Source organism: Leopardus geoffroyi, chromosome D1, assembly GCF_018350155.1.
Source record: "Leopardus geoffroyi isolate Oge1 chromosome D1, O.geoffroyi_Oge1_pat1.0, whole genome shotgun sequence".
NCBI classification, from domain to species: domain Eukaryota; kingdom Metazoa; phylum Chordata; class Mammalia; order Carnivora; family Felidae; genus Leopardus; species Leopardus geoffroyi.
In genome coordinates, this window is record NC_059329.1 from 73,129,470 (window position 1) to 73,151,412 (window position 21,943).

The following is a 21,943-nucleotide window of genomic DNA, read 5'->3' on the forward strand; positions in this document are numbered from 1 at the left end:
CATATTAGATGGGATAAATATTTTAAAAAAACAGGATAAAGGGATGCAGTGAAAGTAACTGAATAAGCTAGGGGCCACAAAGAGTTGTGGGATGAGTTCAAAGACAGCAGTAAGGAATAAGATCATCAGGCCATGGTATGAACTTTGGATTTTATCTGAGAAGATATTGGAGAGAGTTTTTGATTAGAGTGACATGATCTAATGTAGCTTAGGCAGCTGTGTTTGAAAGAAATACTATAGTCAAATGTTAAAATTGAGAACACATTATGAAATCACTGCAGTATTCTAGGTGTGCACAGGAACTTAGACTAGGGTGGTAATGGTGGAAGTAATGAGAAATCAATTCTGGGTATATTTCAAAAGTAGAGCCATCAGTATTTGTCAGAAGACTGGATATAGCATGTGAGACGGGTCAAGAATGATTTCCTGGAAGAATGGAATTTGTTTACCTACATGAGGAAAACTGATGACTCATTTTTAAATTAAGTTCTTCCCAGGTATTTGTAGGATTTTCATATGGACAAGGGGACAAGCTAGCAGATTTTTTTTTCATGATCCAGAGTTATATGTGTGTGAACCCTTCTAGCCCTGCCAGTGAAGATCATATACTACAGGAGGGAGTTCTTCTCTTTCCTGCCACTCTAACAGACTGCTCCTGCAAATAGCCTTGCCTTGGAGAAGACACTAGCTAGGTTTCTAGGATCCTTCAGAAGCAAGCATTCTCCTGTATTCCCATTCGATATTCACTACTTTTTCAACTCTTTCACCCATTTGAGAATTACAAGTTTCAGATGTCTCCTAGGTTTGTTGAAGCTGGAGTTTGCAGTTCCATTTCTCATTCTCCTTATTGCTTTTGGGTGATTTCCAAAAGAAGAGAGAAATGACCCCAAACTGGAAGTCATTAACTTATCACACTCAAATTATTGCTTCAACCCCTCTCCCCCTAGTTTGATTTCAGGACTTGAGCTCCCTACCCCACTCTCAGAAATTACTTCTGGCACAGGATAAATCAGAGGAACACCTGTATGCTGCCCACAAGGTATGCCCCAACAGATACCCAACAATGCCTTCCCTGTGCTTTCCATCTCCCCAAACTGTTTCTCACTGCCCTCAAAGCTGCTTCAAGGAGCCTAACTTGCTCTGCTGAGAATAGTATCTCTTATGCCATTACCAGTACCAAGATGTTGTCTCCTAAGGCTGAATTCAAATGGAGACACTCTGCCTGCTTCACATTATGTGAAGCCATTTCCAAAAGAATTGTTATATTAGAAATAAAAGATCAGTCCTGAAACTGAGGCTTACAGTTAAGTAGTAAACATGAAACTTAGCTTCAAGCTTCCAAACAGGAAGCCTTTCCTTTCAACGCCAAAGGAAAACACACAACTCATTATAACCCATGGTCTCTAGTTAAACTGGTTATGTGCTTTTATAAACCAGACTACTAGTATTTAAGTTCCAAACGGAACTTTATATTATATTATATTTTATTTATTTTCTATCCTTTAAAAGATATTATTTTACAGAGAGAGAGCATCAGCAGGGGAAAGGGGCAGATGGAGAGAGAGAATCCCAAGCAGGCTCGACACCCAGTTCATTACTCAAAGCAGGGCCCGATTCCATGACCCTGGGATCATGACCTCTGCTGAAATCAAGAGTCAGTTGCCCAACCAACCAAGCCACCCAGGTGCCTCAAGTTCTAAGTGGAACTTCACCATGTGGGTCTTTCTTGTCTGGAGTATTATCCTTACACCAGTTGTTTTCAACCAGGAGGGATTTACCTCCCACAGAATATTTGGCAATGTGTAAAGATATTTTTGTTTATTGCTACTGGGAGGTGATACTAGTATTTAGTGGGTAGAGACTAGGGATGCTGCTACACATCTTATAATGTACAGGACAGACCTCCACAACAAAGAATTATCTGGCCCAAATGTCAGTGTTGAGATGGAGAAACACTACCCTTAAACCCAGGTAAGATGGGCTTCTGTCTTGGGGCCATGTCTTAGAGGGCCCTGCATATCACAAATACATATTTATCAGAGAGCATGTAGGTGCCTTTATCACACAGAATCTGCCACTGAGGGCTGGCATAGTGCAGCCTAAAACCTTAAATGTTTAACCTTGTGACTAGAAAACCCTCCACATACTTTGCCTTTTGTCCTTAAAACAAAAGATGACTATGTCCAAATTCCATGATGGTTTGTGGGTTTTGCCACTGCTAATGTCAGATGCTGTCCTGTACTTCAGAGTACAGGAGATTTGAGTGGCAAAAGCATTTCAGTAAGAGAAAGACTTATTGATTTGTCAAATCCTTCTCTTGCATAATGAGGTATTGTTTCCTAGCAGGGAAATAAGAGTAAAAAGAGCTAGCATTCATACAAATGTATAAGTCCCTTAATGAGAAAATAGAATATGGAAAAATCAACTTTTAAAGAGATAAAAGAATCTCCCCAAACTAACAAAAGATATCCATTCACAGATTTGAGATCTCTAAATTCCAAAGTGGATAAGACAAACTCACATCTAGACATGTTCTAGTAAAAGTGCTGTGAGCCAAAAAGACAAAAAGAAAAGCACAGAGAAGAAAAGACACATTATCTTTAAGATTCCAAAAATAAGCTAGTTGACTTCTCAACATAAATAAAAGCAGCTGGAATGCAATGTAATGATACCTTCAAAACGCTGGCAAAAAAAAAAAAAAAAAAATCCACCAACTTAGAATCTTATCCCCAGTGAAAATACCCTTCAAGGGTAAAGGTAAAGAAATTTGTGTTGGCAAGCCCACACAGGGATTCTGATCATTGAGAGAAAGGAAGCACACTCAGTGATTTCCATATTCAACCCCGCTTTCTCCCTGAGGTCATTTTCCAACCACAGTAAAGGAAATGAGCGTAAATAGAAGTAGCAGAGTCACTGGGTGGAAGAAACAGAGACCAGCATTCAAGGCTGTCAAAGAGATTGGGATTTGGAAGGATGAGTATTGGAGATGGGGGAGCTGTAGAGCCCCAAATCTATACAAAGCCATTTCCCTAGGTCCTTGGCTGACTCCTGCAGTGCACACGAACAGGGAGAGACTAAGGGAGTCTATCAAAGAACAACTGCTTGGAGACTAAAAGCTAAAGAGCTGGTCAGGCTCTCAGCCACAATTATTTTTTAATTTTTTTTTTTCAACGTTTATTTATTTTTGGGACAGAGAGAGACAGAGCATGAACGGGGGAGGGGCAGAGAGAGAAGGAGACACAGAATCGGAAACAGGCTCCAGGCTCTGAGCCATCAGCCCAGAGCCCGACGCGGGGCTCGAACTCACGGACCGTGAGATCGTGACCTGGCTGAAGTCGGATGCCTAACCGACTGCGCCACCCAGGCGCCCCTCAGCCACAATTATTGAAATGGAATGCACCTTGAGGGGAAAATGGTACCAAATGCCTACCTCATGCTTCCTACCTTTCCTCTGGATCTTGGTTCCATACAGAAATCTAACAGCTCTCCAGTGCTTCAAATATGTTTTGTTTTGTTTTGTTAGTACTTTAGCCTCTTTTTCTATTTGTTTGCAGAGGGAAAGTTGATTCACATCTACTTTGTCCACCATTGCTAGAAGCAGAATTCTTTCTGTCTATAAAACATTTGGAAAGAAAAATTTAAAGGCCAAATAAATGAGGGAATATATCATGTTCATGGATTAGGATACTCAACATTATAAAGATGATACAATTCTCCCTAAAGTAATTTACGTGTAATTCATTTTCTTTTTTTTTTTTTTTTAATTTTTTTTTTTCAACGTTTATTTATTTTTGGGACAGAGAGAGACAGAGCATGAACGGGGGAGGGGCAGAGAGAGGGAGACACAGAATCGGAAACAGGCTCCAGGCTCTGAGCCATCAGCCCAGAACCCGACGCGGGGCTCAAACTCCCGGACCGCAAGATCGTGACCTGGCTGAAGTCGGACGCTTAACCGACTGCGCCACCCAGGCGCCCCAATAATTCATTTTCAATAGGAAAAAAAAATCCATTTGCGGGTGGGGGGTGAAACTTGGCAAGTTGATTCCAAAATTTATAAGGAAATTCAAAAGACCAAAAAGAGGACAGACATTTGTGAAGAATAAACAAGACACCTTGCTTCTCTCAGTATCAACACTTACTATGCAGCTCCAGTAATTAAAATAGTGTGATATAATGATTCACAAATAGAAAGTGGAATAAAAAAAAAAAAAAAAGAGCCCAGCAATAGATTCACACACACACAAACACTAAATTTATGAAAAAGGTGGCACAGTACAGCAGTAAGAAATAATAGATTCTTTAATAATTTGAATATCTACATAGAAAAATGAAACCTGATGTCCACTTCATATCTTAAAAAACAATTCCAGTGGATTGTAGATCTGTAAAAGGTAAAACAATAAAGCTCTTAGAAAATACTATAGAAAAAATAATTATAGGAGAACATTTTTATGATTTAGTATAGGAAGAATTTAAACAAGATGCAAAAAAAAAAAAAAACTACAAAGGAAAAAAAACCATAAACTTGATTTTCTTAAAACTAGTCAGGTCTGTTCATTAAAAGACACTGAAATGGCAAGCCACAGAGTGGGAGAAGATATTTGCAATGCATATAATCAATAAGAAGTACCTGTCTCGCACTCCATTGCACATCACCATTTTACTCTAGCTATTACTGCTGTTGGATCTCATCTAGCCTCACCTCTCACCTTGCAGCTTCTTGACTGCCCTAAGACAGGGTTCATATGGGAAACATGGGATCTGGAGATGTGAGGGACACCCTGTCGGGGAACCCTTGGTCAGTGGGAGCCCTGTACTAGAAGATAAATGGCTTTCTCTTTCATATCTCAGATAATTTTGAGGTGCATTTTACATGGTTCTTCAGAAGGCCCCAGTAAGATTGAGCCCAAGTTTCCCACAAAAGTGACCAGGTTGAAAAGACTTCTATTGGTCTCCTCTCTTTCCTTCCCATGTCTGCTCCATAGAATCATTTCCCAAATAAACTATCTTCCTGCAAGCTTTTGCCTCAGGCTCTGCTTTCTAGGGGTAACCCAAGCTAAAACAGGCTTATATTCAGAAAAATCAACAAATCAACAGTAAAAAGATATACAATTCCATAGAATAATGACAAGAGTCCAGATAGGTCCTTCACCAAAAGAGGAAATCCAAATGGTCAATGAACATTTGAAAAGATACTCAATATTATTAATCAGAGAGATACTAATAAGCCTACTTCATACACATCAAAATGGCTAAAATTAAAAAGAAAGTTCTATTGCATATATTATCTATGGTTGCATAAGTTACTCCCAAACTTACCAGTTTAAAACAATAAACATTTAGAGGCACCTAGGTGGCTCAGTGGGTTGAGCATCTGACTTTTCATTTTGGCTCATGATCCCCGGGTTATAGGATCAAGCCCCACATTGGGGCTTGCTTAAGATCCTCTCTCTTCCCCTCTGCCCCTCTCCCCTGCTTACGCTCTCTAAAATTAATAATAATAATAATAATAATAATAATAATAATAAACATTTATCACACAGTTTCCATGAGTCAGGAGGAATCTAGTTAGCTGGGTGCCTCTGGCCACGGGTCTCCCACAAGGCTATAATTAAGATGTCAGCTAGGGCCACAATCATCTCCAGGTTTGCCTGGAAGAGAGGACCCACTTCCCAGGCTGCTGCAGTCTTCAGGTCTTTACTGGCTGTTGGTCAGACATCAGTTCCTTGCCCTGCAGGCCTCTCCATAGGTTAGCTCTCAACATGGCTTCCCTCACAGTAAGCTAGTGAGAAAGCAAGGGAGGATGTCCAAGAAGGAAGCTAGTCTTCTTGTAACCTCATCTTGGAAGTAACATCTGTTGTATTCTGTTTTATCTTCTTCATTAGAAGGGAATTGCCAGTTCCAGGCCACACTTAGTGGGAGAGGCTTATGCAGGGTGCAAATACTAGAAGGCAGAGATCATTGGGGGCCATCTCAGAGGCTGCCACCACAGTGAGGATGTAGAAGAACTCATACATTCATGGTAGGACTATAAGTTAGTACTCCTACTTTGGAAAACAGTTTTGGCATTTCCTACCTAAGTTGAAGATATGCTTATCTTACAACCTAGCAACTCTACACTAGGTATACACCAAAAGAAATATGAATGTACATGCACCAAGAGACACAGACAAAAATGTTTATAGCAATGTTATTTGTAATAGCTCTCAACTGGAAATGCCCAAGTGTCCTTTGACAGTAGAATGGAAAAATATTTGTCAAATATTCCCATGATGAATACTGTACAACAGCAAAATGAGTGAAATAGAGTTACATGGATGAATATCATAATGTTTAGTGAAAAAAAATCCAGACACAAAGGAATACATTCTTTATTAGTTCATTCGTACACATTTCAGAAAATAAACAAAACTAAGCTATAGAATTTGGTGATGCCTAACCACAATGAGATACCACATTACACCAGTCAGAATGGCTGACATTATCAACTCAGGCAACAACAGATGTTGGCAAGGATGTGGAGAAAGAGGATCTCTTTTGCATTGTTGTGGCAATGCAAGCTGGTGCAGCCACTCCAGACAACAGTATGGAGGTTCCTCAAAAAATTAAAAATAGAACTACCCTACGACCCAGAAATTGCACTACTAGGTATTTATCCAAGGGATACAGGTGTGCTGTTTCGAAGGGACACATGCACCCCAATGTTTATAGCAGCACTATCAACAATAGCCAAAGTATGGAAAGAGCCCAAATGTCCATCAACAGAAGAATGGATAAAGATATATGTATTCCACATATACATACAGTGGAATATTATGCAGTGATCAAAAAGAATGAAATCTTGCCATTCGCAACTATGTGGATGGAACTAGAGGTATTATCTTAAGCGAAATTAGTCAGAGAAAGACAAATATCATATAAGGACTTCACTCATATAAGGAATTTAAGATACAAAACAGATGAACATAAGGGAAGGGAAGCAAAAATAATATAAAAACAGGGAGGGAGACAAAACATAAGAGACTCTTAAATATAGAGAACAAACAGAAGGTTGCTGGAGGGGTTGTGGGAGAGGTTATAGGCTAAATGGGTAAGGGGCATTAAGGAATCTACTCCTGAAATCATTGTTGCACTATATGATAACTAGGATGGAAATTAAAAAAAAAAAAAAAAAAAAGAATTTGGTGGATGACTGCCTAGATAGCAAAACTATAATGAAAAAGCAGGTAAGTGATTACCACAAAAGTAGTCTTTCATGGGAGAGGAAAGGCCTATGGAGTGGGAAGGAGAGTGGGAGGGTCTTCTAGCAAACCTTGATTTCTTGACTGAAGTAGCAGTTTGTTTTCTGATCATTACTGCACTGTACGTTGTTATTTTGTGTACCTTATATACGTGTGCTATACCTTACCCTAAAGAAAGCTTTCACAAAACCACACACATCCTCTTATCCAGCCGTGCACCAGAGGGGGCCCAGAAAAGGCGCCTGGTCTAAGTGCTCCATGTATATGAGCCAGGACCATTTCAGAACTGCCACAGGCGGGAAATCCTGTCTGCCTCACAGGCACTGGAAGGAAAGGAAGGTCTGCCGTTTGCTGCATTTGGCCTCTCCTCCCGAGAGGGTCCAGTCTCTCACAAGTTCATGGCAGGAGGGAGCAAATGGAAAGGGGAACAGGAATGGTTGAGGGGACCTCTGGTCAGGAGTCAGGGATAGGGAACCCTTTTCCAACAGTCACTGGGGCTCAGCTCTTAGAGACAACCTGCCTGCCCCACATGAATTCAGCAAGCAGCTGTGAAAATCCTATCTACCTCCCCCCACCAGAACTTCAACGAAAAGGTCAAGGGAATTTTCCTCCCCTTTAAATGGAATGAATCTTTCTTGGGCCCAGAAAGAATTATTTATCAGGTGTTCATGGCACTCCGAGTGCCTTTATAGGGCCCAGCCAGCCGTGCTCTGAGGCACAACAGACAACTTCCTTCCTGAAAGCTCAGTTTATAGGCCAACTTCAAAGCCCAGGTCCTCAGAGCAGGGCACAAGGCTCCAGTTTGGGAATTGACATCAAAGGGGGAGGCACGAGTTGATCTGATGTCGGGTGGACAGCCGCAGGGCTGCAGGGGGAGACCTCAGAGGATTCTCCTGTCCTCAGCCCCAGGAGAGTTCAGGGACATAGCCTGGCAGTGGCACAGCCTTGTGAATCCCAGCTTCAAAAGCCCTGGGCCATTTTTACCCGCTGCAGGAACCTGTCTAAAATGGCAGACAACAGTGGAGGGCAGCAGATTGGGGATGGCAAATGACCTCAAACCTGTTTATCCTGCCAAATCAGGGAAAGGAGACAGTAGAAATGTGGAAGAACCACCCAGAGCCCTGCTGTTCACAGTAAGAGTCATACACGAGGGCAAACCAGCATGGTGAGCATTAGCTGAGTGCTCCCACACCAGCGACAGTGCTTACGGATGATCTCATTCAGCACTCACAATCACCCATGCAAGGGAAGTACTATCATCCCCATCTTTCAGAGGAAGAAACAGAAGCTTAGGGAGGAAGTTCAGCAACCTGCTGAAGGTCAGAGTTAATAAGGATAGCTTTGAGTTCTACCATCCCTACTCTTACCTACTACTCAAAGTTAAAAAGAGGGTATGAGGCAGGCTCTCTGGGGGCTAGAGTATAAAATAACAGAAGACAGCAGAGATAGGTAAAGTCATCCGAAGAAGACAGGAGGCTCCCTGGCCAACAGGCCTTGACTTCTTTCATTCACTCATTCATTCAACAAATCATTTCTTAGCCCCTTATGGCAAACATTGTTCTGGACCCTAGGGATAATTTGACCAAGACAATGCCCTTGCTCTCATGAAGCACATATTCTTGTGAGGAAGACAGAGAATAAGCAAACAAGTAAAGAATACAAGTATGATATGTATTAAATGATTATAACTTAAATGCAGGTAAATAACATGGATTTTTTTTTCTAGTGCTTCCTATGTGGCCACAAACTGTGCTTAGCATTTTCTGTGTAATAACATTTGATTCTCACAACTCTATTCAGGTAACTGCCAATATAAATCTTTATTTTACAGGTGAGAAAACTAAGGTATGAAAAAATTAAGTAATTTGCCCAAGGTCACAGCTGGCAAAATGGAGCAACCAGGGTTAGATTCCAGGCAGCCTGGCTCCAGAGCTTTTGCTTGTTACCTCTGCCTCTTGACTGCCTCCTTTCCATGGTATCAACCTACCAATAAGAGACTGGCTAAGTCATGGCCACATAGAAAGGAAGCACCTGAGGGGTGGAGCCATCTTATTCTGTCTCAAGAGAAGAAGCCCTGGCCAGAAACATGGGCATCAGGTCTGTAGCATGAGGACATCCTACAGCGGAGATAGGACCTCAGCTGATGCTGCTCAATGCTATGAGGACTGTCCAAGATTGCCCTGGTACCAAGACTGTGCCAGGCAACCTTCCAAGGAAGAATTGGACTCGAGACAAGTGTGTGTGTGTGTGTGTGTGTGTGTGTGTGTGTGTGTGTGTGTGTGAATGAACACCAGCAGCCTGGCAGTTGGGTTCTCACCCTATTTTCTCCATCTGGCTTCTGAGCCCAGTGAGTATGATCATAGCCCCGAGAGGCAGCCCAGCTCTTGATGCTGAAAAATCTGGTTTCCAAGCCCCCAAAAACCCAGGGACCGATGACCAGGTCATGCATGCCAAAGCAACACTTCTCCATGGGATCCCCAGGAGATGCTCACTGCCAAATCACAGCCATGATGGCAGCTCCCACTTGCTGAGCTGTATTACTCACTAGGCGATGTGTGACGCACCCTCCTGTAGGCCTCTCTGCAGGCTTTCCATGAGCTCATCGTTCTTACCAGAGGCAACTCTATTTCAAGTGATCCAGAATCCAGGGCCACAGAAAAGCTCCTCTTTCCAAGGTAACAGCAGTCAATGTAGTGGTTGAAAGCTCTCTGGAGCCAGATACAAGCTCAAACTTCTACTAGTTGCTTACTAGTCTTGGAACCAGTGCCTCAGTTTTCTCAGTAGTATGGGAATAATAATACCTACAACCTGGGTAGGATAGATTATGTGACAGGATCAAAGAAAGCCTAAAGTCTCAGGGGATGGATAAATCAATGTTTATTTCTCACTCCTGCAAAATTAGCTGTGGACCTTGTGGCCTCTCCTGGGCAGTCCCTCCCAAGTGGAGACTTAGGACAAGACTTGCATCTTGTGGCTGCACTATTCAGAATATGTGACTCCCAGGGGCGCCTGGGTGGCGCAGTCGGTTAAGCGTCCGACTTCAGCCAGGTCACGATCTCGCGGTCCGTGAGTTCGAGCCCTGCGTCAGGCTCTGGGCTGATGGCTCAGAGCCTGGAGCCCGTTTCCCATTCTGTGTCTCCCTCTCTCTCTGTCCCTCCCCCGTTCATGCTCTGTCTCTCTCTGTCCCAAAAATAAATAAACGTTGAAAAAAAAAAATTAAAAAAAAAAAAAAAAAAAAAAGAATATGTGACTCCCAGATGGCCACTGCAGGGGAAGAGAAAGCTGGAGGGAGCACATTGGCTCTTAAATGCTTCAGTGTGGCTGTAGGAGAATGAGAAAAGGATCTCATGGTAGAGTCTCCAAACACGGACACCGTCCATTCCTTCCCTTCTAGTACATGCATGCCACTCCACCCTTCAGGAGGCAGACTCTATTTCCCTCTCCTTTAATCTGACTAGCCTTGAGCCTTGCCATGCTCAAGAGAATGCGGAGAAAGTGACCTTATGCCATGCCAGTCCCAAACCTACTCTTCAAAAGGCCTGGAAGCTTTCTTGCCCTTGGAAGCTAGCTCAGATCCAAAGTCCAACTTCCCTGAGACCTTCTTGCTGTAACAAAGACCAAGCAGCCACTTGGAGAGACTGTGTGAAAAGATGGAGATGCCCAGCTAGCTCTCAGCTCATTAACCATCCCAGCTAGGGTGCCAGGCACTTGAGTGAAGAACCCCTCTTGGACATCCCATGCCTACAGTCACTTCGAGAAAATCTGCCCAGCTGAGTCCAATCCAGAATGTAGAATCAGGAGAAATAAGACATGGTCTGGGGCCAGTTTACTTACACACCAATAGAAAGAAGGGAATGTGTCCCTGAGGCAGGGGAGGAGTCATAAAGAATGCCTGAAACAGCTTCTCCCGAGAGTGAACCAGAGCATGCACAGCCCTGCTTTGGGGCCCAGGAGTCACAAAATTAAGGAGCATAAGATCTCCCATTCATATATAGAATGTGGCCCGGGGTTGGCCAGAGAGAACTCTGTAGAGAAAATCACTCATCTGGCACTTTGGGGGTCTGCAGCCTGGAGAGGGAGCGGCAAGCTAGGCATCTCTCCTAGAGCACAGGGGTGGTGGCCTTGGGACCAAAAGGCATCAAGAAGCTGCAAGTGGAAGTGCTCTGACCTGACAGGACTATTGTGAGCTCATGTTAGATATGTCTGGGGACTCTCTGAAATGACCAGGGAAGACCTGGGCAGAGGACCCCCACTGTGGGCAGAAGGGGGCAAAGGCCACAAAAGCTGTGGTGTTATGGTCATCAGGACCTCATGTGTGCCCACCTGTCTAGCATGGTCCTAGGAAACACAGGTACCAGCAAGAAGGCCTGAAAGTGATAGCCAAGAAACTGTCAGAGTGTACGTGAAACACCTTCGGGGGCTCCCAGAATTAGGCAAGAGGAATCTGGGGAGAGCTGGTATTCCCATGATTGTAGGCAGAGAAGATACTGAAAGAACTGCTTACTACTGTGATTCTGACTCCGCAGGCTGCAGTCTTCTATGGCTGGGGATTTGGCAGGGACACTAAAAAAAGTTTTGCTGAGATGCCCAGACTCTACATTCTCTGGACATAGAACCCAATTTTCCAGCTCTTTCCAGAGACAATTTTGCCTCTGAACCTGGATTTCAGGTCTAGTAAGGAGGTGCTTTCTAGATCCAGGAGACCTCTAGAGGCAAACAGGGACTTGGACCAACAACAAGCCAGGGACTTAGTCAAAGGGGGCTGTGTGCCTTCAGTGGGCCAGGAGAGCCTTGCTATGTATAGGGAAAATGAGACTTTGAAGCTTCCAGGGCCCAGGACAAAAATGGCAAGAGGGACCACTGCTACAGCCCACAAAACTAGCAAAATGTCCCAAGATATCAAGTCAGTTAAGGATTGAGATGCAGCTCAGGGCTCAGTGAGAAAGCATCTGTGACTGATTAGTGATGTCAACCCCAAGGACTGAGGACAATGGCAGCCTCATGTCTGACTCTGTGACCTCAGCCAAAGGACTGTGTCTCATTCCTTCTCAGTTCTAAAGCAGAGTGTGGGAGAAAGCTAGCAGCTGAGCAGTAAGAAGACCCTTATTCATGAGGCCCAAACCCTCATTTATCAGGAGGAGCTTTTAGCAAATGCTTCCTAGCTCTCCATGTAAAAGTCTTTGAGAAGCTCAGCTGGGAAGCCTCTTCTCTGTCCCCTGAGCTGTCTCCAGTGAGCCCAAGAGAGGTCCTTTTTAGGGTGCTGCTCCAAAGCACAGCACTTCCTGGGCTCATCCGCACCCTCTGACCATGACGTGCACCCTCTGCTGTGCGGGCAGGTCCACCCCACATGTGCCCTGGCTCCGGCCTCATCTGCATTTAACATCCCTTGTTGGGCTGTGACAGAGAATACTCAACAGACTCATATTAAAAATGCCCTTTAAAATTCAAAAGCTTTGAACTAAAGAAATATCCGAGAAGTTTTCATGGAAAGTTCAGCTCCATGGGTTCAATTCACTACACTTAGATGCACCTTTTCAAATAATAGGGAAAAAATGTAACAGGGTCAGACCCAATCAATATGCTTGTTCAAACAGAATTGCAGGGACTGTGATGTGCACACATTTTGTACTCTGCCTTTGTACCCTGCCACTCGCTCTGAAGAAAGGTTTCTTTGCTCGGAGAGCAATGAAAGTGATAGCCTTTGGAGTGGAGGCGGCAAAGCAATGGCGTGTTTATGGGGCTGGGAGGGGCTGCCATTTTTCACAGCCCCCCAGCCTTGTCTCTTTGTTCTTTTCATAACGGCTTGAAACCCACATGGGCAAAGTCCCTCACGCGCCCCAGCGTCTGATGCTGAATCAGAAGCAGAGGGCTCCCAGAATTTGCCTACCATGTCTCAGAAATGTGATTTGTGGATTAGACAAATAATTTGCTGCTTCTTTCCCACCCTTGGTGCAAACACAAAAGGACTGTGGTTGGGGAAAAGGGGAAAACTTCCAAAGCCCAAAATGGGCTCTTATCTAGCTGAGCCAGGGGCCACATTCACCCCCCACCCCTGTCATCCCCAAACTGACTTAGGGCATATAGAGGCTTTCCTGGCCTTGGGCTGCAACCTATAATAGCCAGGAAAATCCTAAAGAACCCAGTTTAACTGAAGACCACAGCCAGGTGGGTAGAGCGAAGCAAATAGGCTAAGCAGAGTTTCTATTCTCACAGCCAGACACGAAGGCAGGAAGAAAAGTGAATGATGGGAAGCAAACAAAAGGTTTTCAGCATCTATATCAGCCTGGGTACATTTACTTCACATGCACTCATAAATGTACGTACATCTCAGCTTCATCAGACTAGACCCCAAAGTGTTCTCATTGGTTCTTGCTAAAATTAGATAGACATCCTGGGCTCAGCCTGGGCCAGTTTAAAGTTACAACTCAGGAGAAGATGTCACAAACAGATGCAGGAGCAGCACACTCACACTGTCAATCACAATGCCCTCGTTTAAAACTCTGCTCAGGTCCTGTGGTCTTGTTAAGAAGCAAAGCTCAAATCATTTCCAGAGTGGTCCCCTCCTGGATGGTCCCGGTGAGCACGTACTTGCACAAATGGCCCCATCTTACCTCAAATAATGAATCCTCTTGAGGGGGTTGAGAAGGGGCCAGGCCACGTAGCCTGCTGACACATGTTGTGGTTGGAGCATGCCTTTTCTAAACCACACGTGCTCTTCATGAAGTCTGAGTTGAAGGCCTGTCATGCCCTCTGTAGATGAAAGTTTGGTTCACAATTCTTAGAGAAGAGGCTACCCCTTCTCCTGGCTGAAGCTGGAGAGAACAGAGTCACCATGTTCACTCCTACACAGGATTATATGTGTGAGACAGAAACTGAGACCATCAACTGATGAGTGACTAAAGAAGATGTGGTATATATACACAATGGAATACTACTTGGCGATGAAAGGGAATGAAGTCTTGCCATTTGCAACAACATGGATGGAACTAGAGGGTATTATGCTAAGCGAAATAAGTCAGTCAGAGAAAGATATCATATGATTTCACTCATTTGTGGAATTTGAGGAACTCAACAGAGAAACATAGGGGAAGAGAAGGAAAAATGAGATAAAAACAGAGAGGGAGGCAAACCATAAGAGACCTTTAAATACAGAGAACAAACTGAGGGTTGCTGGAGGGAAGGTGGAGGGGGGATGGGTTAAATGGGTGATGGGCATTAAGGAGGGCACATTTCAGGATGAGCACTGGGTGTTATACATAAGAGATGAATCACTGGGTTCTACTCCTGAAGCCAAGGCTACACTAATTTAAAAGAAAGTGTCTATGTCTACAGACAGCCACCCTGTGTGCATTGGCTCCTGTACCTTTTTTAACTTTTGCACTCAGTTATTGAGGAATCTCCACTCTCCCCACCACCTCCCCCTCCCCTGCCCAACCTCTTTCATCTGTTATGGGGATATCTCCAAGTAATGCTTAAAACCAGAGTATTTTTTATTTTAAAATTCAAAAAGAGATCAGTAGCTAAAAAGCAGCAGTGTCCTCTGTTCAGAAGGCTTTGGAATCTATTTTCCCCAGTTTAAATAGTTGGAAAGTCACTCTAAACCTTGGGTGCTCTTCTTTGGCAATAGAGAAAAACTGCCGTAACAACAAACTTGGAAACACACACATCCCTAAACTGAACTGGCCCCTTGGCTTCTGTTTTAAGCCTACATTACAAGTCAGAACGAATTAAATACAAATCCAGTTTGCAATGGTCCGTCACTAACCCGCCTCACTGGAAGGAGCTGGAGGCGTGTGGTTTGGAAAGCGGCCCATGGCGTCACTCCTGCTATCTTGGATTGCCAAACCAACCCCACATGGGAATCCACAGCCCTGCAGCCCCTCGACCAGGGTTGGGTGGAAGGCCACTGTGAGCAGCTGCTGAAGCCCAGCCAAGGGCCCCAAACACAGGCCTTCTTCCCCCCAGGGCCTCCAAAGTCAATCAAGTATCAAGGAACTGTCAGCAGGAGAAACTTTTCATAGGTCACACAAGCAGGATTGAGAGCGGACACTGGGGATTTTCCAAAGAAATGGAAAAAAACTAACACAGGCCACCCATGAGAATATATAGCCAGCAAGAAGCAGGAAGCATATCGGGTTAATATTTTAATCTGTTCATCGCCATTTTTTTTTTGCAAACCATTACACCTTTATTTAAATTAACTTTTTTCTTGCAAAATATTAATTTCATTTTTCCAACAAAATCTTATAAAGGCAAAAATAAAATCTTATTTTGGCAAATGTCATGAAGTTGATACTGGCAGCATATGGAGTTAGTTAAAAATAGACGGCAATTTCTAAATATAGTTAAGATTTTTTTTTCCGACCACAGTCAAAGACAAATTTTCATTTAAAGTGTGGCCCCACCCAATGGAGTTTTTTTTTTTTTCCTTTAAACATCATTTTCTGTATGCAGAATATCATGAGCTCATGATTTAAATAAAGGGCCACAAACACTGTGCCTGGCTTGGCACAGCCTCACTAGAGGCTGGAAGTCAAGTCAAAGTCCTGCTGCTGGCCTTCAGGGATGGTGGGGGCACACTGCCTGCCCTCTGGCCACCAGACCCACATCCTGGGGAAGCTGATCTAGGTTCTCCAGGGCAGGCAACAAAGCCCTATCACAGCCCAGCGTGGAGTCAGGGAGTTTTAGGTAGATGCCACCCAGTGTGAAGTTTATTGCTTATGATACAATAAAAGGTGCTTCCTCTCACCTTTTCTGTATTTCAAGGTGTGTGTGTGTGTGTGTGTGTATGTATGTATGTGTGTGTGTGTGTGTGTGTGTATATATGTGTGTGTGTGTGTATATATATATATATATATATATATATATATATATATATATAAACTTTTTTTTTAATTAAAGCAAACTGTTCTGTTTTTCCCAAGAAGAGCCCTTTGCTGAGAGAACCCATGGACAGGTCTGGAACCAAACCTCTTGAATACACTATTGCCCCTAAACCAAACCCAAGGGCCAAGGTATGGACACTTGGGCTCCACATGCCACCCTGGTGGAATCTCCCCCTCCAGAGCTGGTCACCAGGCCAGGTCAGGGACAGCTGACCTCTGCAGCTAAGGGCCCCTCTTCCCCCAGATAACATGCCAACAAGCCTAACACTGGGCTCCCGTGGAAGCACATTTCAAATGCAACCTTCACCTGAGTTCACTGGATACTGGACTGGCCTCTGCCCGCCCTTCTCCCCTACCCATACCTACCACCCAAATGGTACCTGAATCTGTATGTGCAGCTCCAAAATCCTGCATCCTCACCTTTCCAGCCACTCAGCCCTTGAGGTGAACAGTAGAAAATATATTCTGATTCTAAAATACAGCATCAGTATTTTACAGTGTGTATCAAAAGTGCCTTTGTCATATGTAAAAAGGAGTCTGAACTAAAGTCGGTGGGGGGGGGGGGGGGGGGGGCGGGTGGTGGTTAGGACCCAGCCCTATAGTGAAGTTGTGGCTGCTCCTTCCTCCAGCCAGAACCCCTGCTGAGCTGGAAGGGGTTTCCTTGGGGGAAGGAAGATCAATCTTCTCGGAGGAAACTGGTTCCACTGGGCCCCTGGCTTCAGACTTCTCCTTTGCACGTTGGGTCACGGGTCAGTCACTGCCTGGGCTGGCAAAAAGCACAGGAGACAGTGAGAGCCTGGCAGGATCCCAGCCCACATCTGAGGAGCAGGCAGTGGGCATGTCTGCACACACACATGACAGGGAATGGCAGGCTAACAAGACAGAGCAGCAAGAGCAGGGGGCTGGGGCAATACGGCCGCCGCTGGGGGACCCTCAGCTTCTAGGATTCATGGGCGCTTGGCCTCACCCTCTCTCTACCCTTACCACTTCTAGAAGGATTGCCGGATGCATAGTGACCACTGATCTGACAGGGCAAAAGGCCGGAGTAAAGAAAACCTTGGGGTCCAGTTCTGGCCCTGCCCTTCATTCACTGAGGGACTCTGTAATGCTCTCAGCCTCCATAGGTCTTGTTTTTTTAACCTAAAAACAGAGTGGTTATACCCACTTCCTAATGAGGATTTACCCTAACACGAAGGTAAACACAAATGTGGATGCACTCCGAAAAAAGTGCTAAAGACCTATCTCACAACGACAGGGGTGTCAAAAGCCAGGAGGAACAGAGCCTCTCCCCTGCCTCTCTGTGGCCTGGGGTGGTGTCACCAAACTCAGATCTCCAGGAGAAATCTACATACCCTACTGTGGCCCCAACAGGTCCCTGTGGCCTTTACAAAGGACATGGCTGAAGTATTTTCCTGTGGTTCTTCAGTCACGGGGTCTCCAATGCACACTTCCCAAGAACCTGGCCCAAGTAGACCAATCTCTTCCTTCCACCCTCAGGCTGGCGGGGCACCCAGGCTGGGGGACACCTGCTGAAAATCACAACCCCAACCCAATGCACACACTCTCCATCCCTCCCTTCTCCAGACACCTAGAGTGCCTTGAGGTGGCCCAGATGAGTCCATGGTGATGGAAAACAAAGGCTCTGAACTTGCACTTCAAACTCTGGCTCTGACACTTACAGTTTCAACTCCTTGGGCAAGTCCCTCAAGGTCTCTGAGCTTCATTTCCTCATCTATAAAATGGGGGTGAGTATCTTTACAGGGTGGTTGTGAGGATCGAAGGAGATGCTTAGCACAATGCCTGGCACATAGCAGGTACTCAACAGGTACTAACTGTAAGTACATACAAAGGAAAGAGAGGGAAAACCCTACAAAATGCCAGTGATATAGAACATCAGGAAGGGGACTGCAGAGACTTCTGGTTGGACCCTCCCCTGTCCAGGTCAGGCAACCGGCCTCAGGCCACAAACTCGCCATAAGACTGAACCAGACACTGGGGCCTCCAGGCTCCCAGTCCGGTGCCCCTTCCCAAAATCTCTCCCTGCCTCTCGTCACTAAATGCCCTCATGGGCAGGACCCAGAAAGAGTGGTGCCAGAACATTCTGAATAGCTGAGGGCCAACTTCACATTACCCTGGGTGGCCTCCCCATGAAGCTTCCCTTCTTCTCCCTTTCTGAAGTGATGAAAAGGGCAGTCGTAGTCCTTGCCCTTTGTGAGGCAAAGGCAAAGGGACACCAGAGTGAGAACCCATCTCCTCACTGGGTCCCAGTTTCCTCATCTGTAAACCTGGATTTTTTTTCTAGTCTTCCAGTTCTTCTAATTCTCCGGCCAAAGCCCTGAAAGGCCGAGCAAGACTAACGCTTCCTTTCCAACACCCCCAATCTCAAGCTGCAGCCTGGCCTACACTGAGCCCTTGGGGCACTGGGCTCCCTGCGGAAAAGAGAGCCGTGTGGAAGGGGTACAGTTCTGGCTTCTATTTCAGGGAGGCAGGGGGCTTGGACCACATACTCTTAACTGAGGTGAATCCACTGAGAACGGAGCTCTTAAAAACTATCCACCCCCACCCACCTGCCAGTCCATGTCAGTCTCCCCAGCGGCCGCCTTGCCAGCAGAAGGAAGTGTCAGCAGACGGCACTGTAATCAGCTCAGCAGCAGAGAGAGCAGGGAGAGCATGCTCGATGCTAGGGGAGTGGCAGGCCAGGCAGGGCTCTTACTTGGAAGGTGTTAGACAAAGGTGTAGTGGAGTCCGTTGCTTAAGGGGGGGTAAGGTGGCACCGTCCTGGAGGACAGGGGGGCTTTAGGCGGGAGGAGGGCCAGCTGCTGCGCTAGACGGGCAACAGGAATTAAGCGGGGCGTTAGGCTCCTTGTCTGCTCCTGCAGCAACAGACGCCCCACACATGGCGGGGCTAGAGTAGTGTGGGCCACACCACCCACCACTAACGGCCTGGGTGGTGTGCCCTGGGGCCTGTGGGGGCCTGGCTGGGACTGGCCTGCAGTTCCCAGATATGCTTCTGAGCTGGAGAGAGGGAGCAAGAGTATGGAAAGGCTGCGGCCAAGGTGGTCACTTGGTGCGGAGGTGAGGGAAGCCCTGCTAATTGCCTGCAGGGTGTGTGGGCATGCTTGCCTGCCTGCAGTGAGGAAGCAGAGATCCAGGTGGGTAGGGCAAGCACAGGCCAGACAGGAGGGCACCTTATGGTGGTTTGGGGGAGACTTTCCATGCTAGACCCTTCAACATGGAGAGGAGTCAAAATTACTAAGATGGGCCACAGGGAGCCCCCAGGATCATTTGGAGGAGGGGTCTAGGTGAGTCATCTACTGTCTCCCCAGCCACAGATGCCTCACTAACCACCTCTCAGCCCATTGAGCAGGTCTTCAAGGGAGAGAAGACAGCAGGGAATTCAGGGACTCTGCAGGATCAGAGCATGGGGATGGGGGAGATGGAGAATAGGCCTCCCCTTGTCCAAGGTCACTCCCATGGCTTCTTCAGGTGCTGTTTAATCTCTGGTCCCCAGACCAGACTCCCAGGGCCAGTCACCTCAGGGCCCAGCAGCCCCAACCCTTGATCACTTCTAGACCCGCTGGCCAGGGTTGGAGGGCTGGTGAGTGTGTGTGTGTGTGTGGGGGGGGGGGGGTGTATTGTGACATCACTTCATGCTCTATGATCACTCCTTCCCCAGAAGGCCTGGAGCACACTTAGCCAAGACACACAGTGCCCTCTGCATCTGGGGACAAATCTTACTAAGTGAACCGGGAGGGCACACATGGGGAGGGGAGATGTGGGTGGAGGGAGAAGCCATGAGCCTCTTTCCTGGCTGAGAGAGAAAGCCTTTTACACACACAGACACGCACATGTGTGCATGTGCACACACACGCCTTCCCATCCCACCGTGTTTTTTCCCCACTGGCCAGCAAAGTCCACTTCCCAAGTCCTGGTCACTGGCATAGGCCACCCTGATAAAGTGGACAGTGGCTTTGATTTGGGGAACAAAGCAGGGGCTCCCTTTGCCTCACCCCAGCAAGAAATTCAAGCACCACTGCTTTCCTGCCCCTTTGTGAGGCCAGAAACCTTAGCCTTGGGCCCCCTGGCTCAGGGGCTTGAAAAACCTGTTTTTAACCCACATTTGCAGAGAAAGCTGAATAGCAGCACCACTCCCAGATTTAAGAATGAGCTAAAGACATCCTCTCCTGGGCCTCTTTCCTCTGACCCTCCTGAGCTCTGGTTCTCTCTACCACCTGTGCTGCCCCATCTCACCTCCCAAGCCCTGAGGGACAGGAGAACATTCCAACTGGCTCTCAACTACCAAGCCTGACACCTGGTTTTCTGCAGACTCCCTGACAAGCCATGCTGGACTCTGAGCCCAGGAAGCAGTGAGGGGGAGCCGGACTTGGAGGCTGGCATCCATGGCCTCACCTGCCACCTGCTTGCTGCGCTGGGAGGCCTCAGAGGCCAGAGCGTAGGAGATGTTGATGATGCGCTCCTGCTCCTGCAGCTGTGAGTCCAGGTCGGCCACGCTGTTCCGGTCCTGGCCTGATGTCGGCTGCAGGTTGCACATGCTGCAGGAGGGCCAGAAAGCAAGCTATGGGCCCCCACCATCCCTGGCATCTGCCACAGGAGAGGAGGGTCTCCCTGGCCTGGAGACTCTCACCCTTTGAGGGGGCATCAGATAAACACAGAGTACTTTCTCTCCAGACAAAGGTATATGTGCTTCTCCCAAACACCCCGTCACAGCTTTGTCCCTCCTTTGGGGGGGATCATGGACCTTAAGAAGAGTTACAGCACTGGGTTCCTCTTAAATCCTGAAGTGAAAAGGCTAAGCTAGCTCTGAAAGAGAGGCTATCAAATACCAGGTTTACGTTTCTGAAGCTCCAGGGGCTGAGGGGACAGGAAAGCCTTCTGTCCTGGCCTCCAGGAAAGTAGGCAATGCATCTGGCACCTCAGAACAAGGTTGGCTCTGGTCTGGGGCTCTGTGTGAGGAACTGAGAGGGCCACCCTTGGGGCTGATCTTCAACTGTGTCCACCTCACTGTCACACTTGGCTCCACTTCCTACCTTTGCCAACATCACAAGACATAGATCTGGGGGCAAAGTGCGAGGATGGCCCTCTATTGAGGATTTCAGGACTTCCCAGACGACCTAGCAAGCTTCCTCACAGATCCATCAGTGCCGTGCTGAGAGCCAGCCTGCCCTTCGCAATAAACAGGGCTTACCTGAGTCAGAGGCCTGGCAAAACACGCACCCTAGTTAGCCTGGCCCAGGGCCCCTGCAGTTGAGACACCCCTGGGGTCGGTCTAGCAGGCTGTCAGGACTCGGGCATCGTAAGAGCTGACCTGGAGCGAGCAAGGATGTTGCGGATCTTCTCGGCTTTGCGATACCGCGCCTGCAGCTCCTCAAGGCTGGGCGGCTCTTCAGGGTCCAGCTCCACGTAACGCTCGGGGATGGAGACCTTCTCTGGTTTGGACAGCTGAGGAAATGACCGGGCAGCGGTGGTGGGGGTCTCAGATATCGGGTTTGGGACTTGCTCCTTTCGCCCTGTCCCCTAGCTCAAGGAGGAACACGGAGCCCACAGAGTTAAGCAACTTGCTGAGATCAACGACAGTCCACTGTGGAGTCGGGATCTGAACCTGGATCTGACTCCAAAGCCTGTGTTCTTTCTACCACACCAGACAACCTCCTACAGGCCAAGGGAAGGGAAGGGGAAGGCAAAACAGCTAGACTGGAAGCGCTCCAGATTTAAAAATGATCATTCTCAGTGCCGCCTTCAATATGAGCTGATCCCTGCCTACCTCCACAGCCACACTGATCCACCATGCGGCCTCTT

General features: G+C 46.7%; 1 protein-coding gene across 12 annotated transcripts in view; it reads right to left on the reverse strand.

Moving 5' to 3' along the window:
- Positions 1-16,120: 16,120 nt before the first annotated feature.
- Positions 16,121-21,943, reverse strand: part of PLEKHA7 (pleckstrin homology domain containing A7) — a 221,099-nt gene continuing 215,276 nt past the window's right edge. For 5 of the 12 annotated variants that reach the window (XM_045484645.1, XM_045484643.1, XM_045484642.1 and 2 more), the window contains 4 exons: positions 21,453-21,586; positions 20,537-20,679; positions 18,840-18,950; positions 16,121-16,892 (listed from right to left, as the gene is read on the reverse strand). In XM_045484645.1, the coding sequence (XP_045340601.1) occupies positions 18,850-18,950; positions 20,537-20,679; positions 21,453-21,586 (378 nt within the window). In that variant the 3' untranslated portion in view covers positions 16,121-16,892; positions 18,840-18,849. The remainder of the gene's footprint in view (positions 16,893-18,839; positions 18,951-20,536; positions 20,680-21,452; positions 21,587-21,943) is intronic. The other 7 variants (XM_045484647.1, XM_045484644.1, XR_006714108.1 and 4 more) reach the window with 6 other exon arrangements.